At 42.2% G+C, this 8,112-nt stretch overlaps 1 protein-coding gene across 1 annotated transcript; it reads right to left on the minus strand.

The window, feature by feature from the left end:
• Positions 1 to 1,765: 1,765 nt before the first annotated feature.
• PLK2 (polo like kinase 2) lies at positions 1,766 to 7,827 on the minus strand. The gene is made up of 14 exons (XM_012457281.2): positions 7,427 to 7,827; positions 6,665 to 6,772; positions 6,405 to 6,521; positions 6,080 to 6,209; positions 5,747 to 5,834; positions 5,177 to 5,272; positions 4,870 to 5,068; positions 4,632 to 4,779; positions 4,180 to 4,277; positions 3,721 to 3,850; positions 3,230 to 3,470; positions 2,978 to 3,107; positions 2,605 to 2,715; positions 1,766 to 2,468 (listed from the first exon to the last, which is right to left on the minus strand). Exons 1-14 carry the CDS (start codon positions 7,694 to 7,696, stop codon positions 2,277 to 2,279), a joined length of 2,058 nt encoding a protein of 685 aa, XP_012312704.1. The 5' UTR covers positions 7,697 to 7,827; the 3' UTR covers positions 1,766 to 2,276.
• Positions 7,828 to 8,112: the final 285 nt, after the last annotated feature.

Below are 8,112 nucleotides of genomic sequence, written 5' to 3' on the forward strand. Positions count from 1 at the left end.
CTCCTTGAAATTTTTCAGTACTTTGGCATAGCCTTCAAATGTAGCCTAAAAGTGATGGGTTGCACAATTCATGTCTTACAGCCTTTACCTGTAATACTTCAGACTTGCACACCCACATCTGCGAACTCTTTCATCCTCCAGGCTTCTGTACGAGCTATTCCCACTGCTTGTAACACTCTTCCTCATCACATACTTCTGTTTACCCCGCACTAGTCTTTCAAACCCAATAAAAACAAATTTCTTCTCTGGAATCTATTCACTGAGTCCAGCCCATGCCTGGGGCTTCTTCCTCATGATTCCTGCTGTGAGTTCCCACAACACCCAGTACATACCTTTATCGTAAAATCACAGCTGTTATCACCCTAATAGGTAAATGCACTGTCTCCTCCACTCCACGGTGACTTCCTTGACAGGGGGGTGGGGGGCAGGTGGCTCGGGTTCACTCTGTGTCTCCAATGCCAGACCCTGGATGTGGCACACAGCAGATGCTCAGTACACATAAGAATGGGTAAATGTGTATTTTGGAACCATGAGGTAATATACAATCTTAAACAGTGAAACTCAAAAGAAAGGAACATTTTTTTTTTCACTGTTTGGAAACTATTGTTTCTTCTCTGCTCATAAAAATACAACTGAATTCTACCTTTGCATACCCAGCTGTTAATATTCAGTTTTCTTCAGCTATAAGCCATTTAAAGAAAACTGAATTTGTATACATGGCCAGAGAACTCCAGCCAGCAGGAGTTAATCTAGGACTTGTGAAATACTCATAACATATTCCCTGGATTTGGCTTTTATTAATACAATATACCAAGTGGAGTTTTAACAACTTTAGAAAAATGTGAAAGTGCAACTAGCATCTCTATACTATGCTGTACAGGATCACAATGTAAACACAGCCTTTACAAGTCAAAGCACTTCTTTCCATAGGACAGTATTTTTCTTATAGTGGAATTACAATTGAACAAAAAATATCTACATCTTATGCAGATCCCTGTAAGTTCAGAGTAACAGGATAAGCAGCTGTCCTTTACTACACCTGTCTAACAGTAGATCCCACTGAAAAAGAAAACCTCAGATTTACCTCTTAGGTAACTTAATAGTTTAAAAGATGGGCCACAAACTCTAAGTTGGTTCCCATACCACTCCTCAACTACCGTGCACCAGAAGGAATATAAAATGACTTATTCATGAAGTATTTCTCGCTACTGGAATTAAGTGCTAGTACTGCCAGCGGCACTGAAGTGTTTAGGCAGGTTTATGCTGAGTAACATGTTTAGCTGGTGCACGCATTCTAATTCAGAGTTTTGCCCATATTAAGATAAACTTCCTGTACCTATTGACACTTAATAACAGACATCTGTTTACTCTGGCTTTATCTCCAAGCTAAGCAAGTTTTAAAGAAATACTTCAGAGAGAAATTGGATTTGGATTTTGTAGGAGGCTTATATTTTGGTTGTAACTAAAATGGTGTTCTTAAGCTAGATTTACCTTGAAAGTTTATGATTGTACTTCAGGTATTAGACATTCTAGAAACTGTAGTTAGAAAAATATTGAAGATCTAAATTTCTAGTATGCTTCTATCCTCAATGGCTTCTTGGCACTGCTTGGCATGACCTTATGAAAAAATGCCACAGTGTGGTGATGAGTTCTACTAAAGACAGGAGACCATTATTTCTGCTTTTTCATACTCTTTATTGCCAACAGTTTAAAATGATCAACATAAAAAAAAAGACATTTTGATAATAAATACTGCTCTTTGGGCTGTAATAAATAAAAAGTTTATTAACAAGGAATGCACTTTTCCAGCCACAAGTATCTTCAAAAATTAATGAAAAAAAATTATATATGGCCATAGTTCACAGTTACGCAGCCAAAAGCTGCTCCAATTACAGCCTTTAAACAACATGGGAGCTTCCTCCCTTCTCCCTCCCCTTCAGGAAGTATATTCACAGTTCCAAGTCCTCTGGTTGAAATGCTCTCAACAGAGAGAATTTAAGAATCAATGCACCTTTCTGCAAAATTTTCTAAAAAAAACCTTGTAAAACAGATATCTCAAGGAAAACTGCATTCTGGTTCACTCTTGGATTGTCCAAAGTCAAGAACTGGATGCCCTGGCCTGTTCTGGTTCCACCCAGTCCAGCAGGCCACAGAGGAATTGTTTTCGTACCACCACATGTCCATCTTCTTCAACATGCTCTAGATCATTCTACTGGCTTTCCTGTAGATCTCACAGTGGAAAAGAGGAGTCCCATAGGGTCTGTTCAAAAAGTCTTTTAGTTACATCTCTGTAAGAGCATGTTTAGGGCATATTCCATTCTATTTTTTAATTCTGATGAACAGCCAGACATCAGCAGAGTTGTCAGTCTGAAAGTTGTAGATATCCTATCCTCATTGATGTAAGTGAGAAGGTATTCTTCATTTTGGCTACAGATGATTATTTTTGTATGATCATGGTAGAAATTCACCTTAAAAAATAAACACGGACATTAGATCTCTCGAAATAGTCAAGAATTAGAAAAGTTCAGTCAATTACTAAACTGCCTAGGTACAAATCTTTCTGTTTAGGACCTAAACATGCACTGTCCTGCAGAGTTCACTTACCTGAAAGGTGCCATCATTAAAGAGCATCATCAGGGCCTTATCAGATTTTAACCACTGAAGGAGGTAGAGCCGAGGTCTTCGAATATCAGTAACACTAGGCAGATCTCCACCCTGGAAGAGATGAGAGTGAGTTAGTGCCTACAAAAATTTTATAGCATGTACTCTATTCTTATTCTAAGAAAATCTTTTCAAACTTAAGCAAGCATCAGAATGGCCTTGAAAATCCCTGCCTCCATCTCCCAGAGATTCTGATTCAGTAAATCAGGGGTAGGACAGGCGAATCTCTAGTTCTAACAAGCTTCAAAGTGATGCAGATCCTATTGGTTTGTGGACTACCCTTCAAATGTCACCATTCTAAAGCCACAAAACTTACATCCATTAGGTTCTCCTCCATGTAATGAGAAAAGTATTTCAGCACCGTCACTTGACTAATAAATTGCTCAGGAGCATCTGTTGCTGAGAAAACTGAGCACTGGCCAAGCTCTGCGTAATAGTGAACTGTTCTATAAAAACAGGAATGACAGGGAGAAAAGAGAAAAAAAATAGAAGCAGTTAATCACTGTTTTTAGATATCTTTAGTCCAAGACTAGAGAAATGACAGGATTTCATTAACCAATATGCTTACTTTTTGTCTGGAAGGAGGCTCATGTGAGCACCATTGTTGAAAAGGACACCCACAGTGTGGTCTGAGAGCTGGTACCCAAAGCCATATTTGTTAGAGTAATCAACCCATTTGGTGACCCATTGAAAGGATGTGCTCAGCTGCTCTTTGGGAATGCAGTCAGCTTCCGGCATGTTTTCCAGACATCCCCGAAGAACTCTTGCCACTGTGTCTGCAACACTTCCCATAGTGCTGTCTTCAAGGCCTAAAAAAAGTCAGACAGAAATGTTTTAAGGCAAACAATATTTTAGCACTAAAACCTCAGGGTTTGGTAGATATTAAGTTTCACTCTATTAATTCTGAAGACATAGAATTTAGGATTATTTTCTAATTCCTATAACCTTGCTACTTCTATGTTAAATTAAGCTACAATGTAAATTGTAGCTTAAATTATTATGTATTCAGCACTGGCATTTGGACTTTCATTATTTAAAATGAGATTGACAACTACTTACATTCACTGCTGCTGCTGCAGCTGCCAAGAGTCCCTCTGACTATCATCCGAATAGCATCCCCGATCTGCTGCTTGTTTTCTACTGCGGGTGTTCCAGACCTGACAACTGTGGTGGTAGGTGGCTGGAGCTCCTAGGAAGAGAGAAAAGCTATGCAATGAGTCAAGCATCGAAAATCATTTAAGGCTGAGAATTCCAGATTAAGATGAGAGTGAGGCAGCTGCTGTGAAAGCTTATCAAAAAGCAATGGACACAAGCCAGATAAAAGATAACGCAGTAACTCACTCGCATGCACTATAAAACTAAAAGCCAATAACTTCCCTTTCAAAGGGTTTGAAGAAAAACTTTAGGTAAATATGGCCATGATAATTTGAACCATGATAATCATAGTTCAAGTGCTAATTCATAAAGAGTGGAAATAATGTAAAGCATGAATATCTCCTTTACTCTTCCCCAACACACCTCATCTGTCCTGTGTTTGCTGGGTTGCTGAGTTATTGAAGTCTTTTTCAAATCATGCCTAAGCTTGTAGATGTCTTCATCTTCTTTAGACACTCGATCTGTATATCAAGGAATAAAAATTACAAACATTAATCTATCTTAACAAGGAAGGAAAAGGGTTAGCCACATTTCCTCATTCTTGCATTATTCACCAGCTTATGAGCATCCAAGGCAAAATAGCATTTTACCTTTGCCATTAGCTGCAACTACCCCAAAAATCCCTCTTTAATGTTTGCAAAATGAAAAGCTATCAATCACAATTCAAGGTATGGATTTATCATGCTATAAATATTGATATTTAAGAATATGTGAATCTGGCTAATTATATTAATATAAAATTCCCTTTTAACTAATTTACAAAATTTAAATATGATATTGGGTACGAAAAAGGAAAAGAAATCTTATTAACTTACTATGTGTGTCAATATATCTTGCTTTGTCTTTTTTGCCACCAAAAAGAGCAGCAGCTGCTTTCTTAAAGAAATTCTTAGCTGGGCTCGATAAGTGGAAATCTGGAACTGTATGGCAACAGCTAGAAGATAGTCTGTCCGGAGTGAAGCCCTGTGGAATATTAGAAAAGGCCTTCAGTAACCTGCCAGGTAACTGGGATCAATAGCATGGAATTAAAAAAAAAAGAAGATAGCAACCAACCTGCAAAAAAAAGTCATGTCGAATGATGTCATCCAAACTGGGACGATCCTCTGGGTTTTTGGATAACATACTAGCTATTAAGTGCTTGGCAGGAGCCAGCAATGAGGATGGCATCGTATACCTTGCTTCTCTTATGCACCTGTAAGTTTCTTTGAGATTTGTAGTTTCAAATGGGGGCCTCCCTAGTAACATTGTATACCTGTGTGCAAAGAAACACATCTTTAGCAATGGTCATAAAGCAACTCTTTTCAGGTGTTAACATCAAAATCTGAATTTGCTTTTTAATTATTCTGCTGTATTTACTTACATTACACAGCCCAAGGCCCAAATGTCTGATTCACAGCCATGTCCTTGTTTGTTGAGGACTTCAGGAGAGAGATAATTTGGGGTACCACATATCGTTCTGGAAAGACAAAAATTGAGATCTTGTTAGGAACTATTCCACTATTTAAACTTAGTTCTCTTGATGTGACTTGATGGGAAACAAAATCTTAACATCTATGCTGAATTTCTATTTGGAAACATTTGACTTTAAGCATCTGAACAATTGAGGTCTGGTCAAGTGAGTTTTGGTAATTTTTTACATGCACACACAGTGTTTTAGCCACAGGACAAAATGTTGTTAACCAACTAAAACCAGGGACATTGTGGCATTTTATACATTTCAGGCCCAGAAAAGACTTCGTTGACTGCTTTCATAATCAGTTTAGAGGCACAGGGGGCTCTGTCTAGTACACAGTGGGCATTTAGTATTTCTTTAACATTGCTATGGTTTATAGATTTTCATCACCTGACCTCTGAAACATCAACTGCAAAATAATGAAGGCACATTTGGTCTCCACGAAACCCTCCCAGGATGCATCTTTCTGACTCTTACCTCCTTCTGTGTTCCAAGGGTTCTAGCCTGGCTGCCAAACCGAAGTCCCCAACTTTTAGTTCCATGGCTTCATTAATAAAAAAGTTCCCTAGACGATAAACAAAACAAAAAGTGAATCCCTTTGAAAACGCATTCTAACCAAGTACACACACATCCACTTTGGACCCAGGCACCAATTGTCATATCAAAGTCGCCCATTCAAAAGCTAAATTGCAGAAGCTAGATCCCAATTAAGAACGTTAATATGCAAAAAAAAAAAAAAAAAAAAAAAGGAGGGAGAGAAAAAAGAACTATCTCTAACACAAAACTCAGCTTTTGGTGTCAAGGGCTCACCTAGTTTGAGATCTCTGTGCAAGATTTCTTGTTCATGAAGGTATTTCAGTCCAGACACAATCTGCCTGAGGTAGTATCGGACTTCCGGCTCTGTCAACACCTTTCTTGCTTTCAAAATATGAGCCATTGACTAGGGAGAGGAGAAGGAAAAAAGAGAAGCTGTCAAACAGTTATCAAAATCACTGGTTTCCCTTTGCAGGATGAGCAATGAAAGTTAACGTTGCAGTATGAGCACTGCCACAGCTAAAATCCCAGATAAAATACTCTTTGAATGCCACGTTAATTCAGGGTAAGTAAATGTTCTCAAATAGGAGTTGACACTTACCCTTCTACTGCAGTATTCCAAGAGAATGTAAATGTTTTCTTTGTCCTCAAAGTAGTGGTAAAACTGCACTACATGTTTATGATGAAGAATTCGGTGAAGCTCTATTTCTTTGTCAATCTACATGAAAAAGCAAGGTAGTGCTTGTTAGCCTCCAGTCACCTCGGAAAAGCCAGTGATTACACAGGCAGAAGACATTTTCCTAACAGGGAAGGGCCATCCGCGCACACAAAGAAAATACTTTACTCAAGAGTCATACACACCTTTTCCCTTTGATGAGGTTTAGCTACCCTGCTGTGAGGAATAATTTTTGCGGCGTAGACTTTGTTATTTGTCAAATCTGTCATCTCGTAACATTTTGCAAAGCCACCCTGAAAGGAAACAAAGCCGAGACGGAATTCAGTATGGCACAAAAATGGACGGCAGATATTTTAAATAAATAAATAAATGGGAAGAAAGAAAAGCAAAAAAAAAAAAAAAAAAAGAGGAATGGAGGAGAGTGGACAGAGAGATGCATTCTACTCCGTTAAAGCTCCCCTCGTGAAGAGAAACGCATTGCTGGAAACAGCAAGTTCAGTTTCTCTTCTTCCTTTACAAACGGGAGATTTATGGAGGGTCGGAGCGGGGAGACATGAAAAATAATGTCTGATGAGACTTGTCAGGAAAATTCTAGGGTCGGAGCGGGGAGACATGAAAAATAATGTCTGATGAGACTTGTCAGGAAAATTCTCTGGGAGCAGGTGAAGGGAGAGAGGTCTGAAATAGAAAGCCTTCGCTTCTTTCAAGATTCATTTCTCTGGGCTGCGGGAGGCACACAGTTCTGAGGCTAAGATTGCAAAGCCGAGATCGCCTGCGCTGCCGGCGCACAAAAGCCACAGGACAGGTGAGGAGCCCACCTCGCGCTGGGATCGGACCCCCGAGAAACCCGGAAGCGGCGGGCGCGGGACCCCGCGGGCCCGCCCGGCTCGGGGTCGCCCGGGCAGACCTCCCGCCCTCCCGGCAGCCCGGCGCCCTCCGCTCGTCACCTTTCCCAGCACTTTGCCCCGGCAGTAGCGCTTTCCCGTCGTGGGGTCGACGATAATCCGCGAGATCTCGGGCCCCGAATGCGAGTGGTGGTGATGGTGGTGCGGGGCCGCTGGAGGCACCTGCGCCTGGGACTGCGGCGCCTGCGATTCCTCGGGGGGCTGAGGCGGCCGCTTCTTCTTCGAGTCCCCTCCGCAACCCTTGCCCAGCGCCTGCTCGCACATTTTGGTGCTGGCGGCCGGCTGGTAAGTGATAGTCCGCAAAAGTTCCATGGTCGCCTCGCCGCCCCGCACTGCCCGCTGCTGCCCCCTCCCTAGGCGCGGTCACACGTCCGAGCCGGCCGTGGCCCTTGCACCCCTGCCTCTGCTGCCAAAGCGCACCCGACACCCCGGTCCACTTGTGCGAGTGAGAACGCTCAGAGAAGTCTTATATACCAGCCGGCGACAAGGGGGCGGAGACTCGAAACGCGACACCACGTCACGGCCGACGCCCCGCCCCACGGCCGCCCCGAGCGCGCAGGGCCGAGAAGCTGGTCTTGTCCCGCCACCCGGGTCCCGCTTCCGAACGGAGCCGCGCGCCTCGAACTCCGGCCGCCGAGAGTTCTCGCGGCCACGAGGAGGCCATCAGGGGCGTCCGTGGGCCCTGCCGCCCGTTCTTCGAAAGCTCCGAGCCTCAGCGAGGAAAACAG

This window comes from Aotus nancymaae, unplaced genomic scaffold, assembly GCF_030222135.1.
Source record: "Aotus nancymaae isolate 86718 unplaced genomic scaffold, 86718_ANA_hifiasm-v0.15.2.pri h1tg000014l, whole genome shotgun sequence".
In the NCBI taxonomy this organism is placed as follows: domain Eukaryota; kingdom Metazoa; phylum Chordata; class Mammalia; order Primates; family Aotidae; genus Aotus; species Aotus nancymaae.

Excerpts from the sequence above, each read along its gene's own strand:
- PLK2 (XM_012457281.2), bottom strand. The coding sequence starts at position 7,696 with ATGGAACTTTTGCGGACTATCACTTACCAGCCGGCCGCCAGCACCAAA. Across the intron at positions 3,851-4,179 it reads GCAAACACAGGACAGATGAG|GAGCTCCAGCCACCTACCAC; the intron begins GTGTGTTGGGGA and ends CTCTCTTCCTAG. Across the intron at positions 2,469-2,604 it reads TTAATGATGGCACCTTTCAG|GTGAATTTCTACCATGATCA; the intron begins GTAAGTGAACTC and ends TTATTTTTTAAG.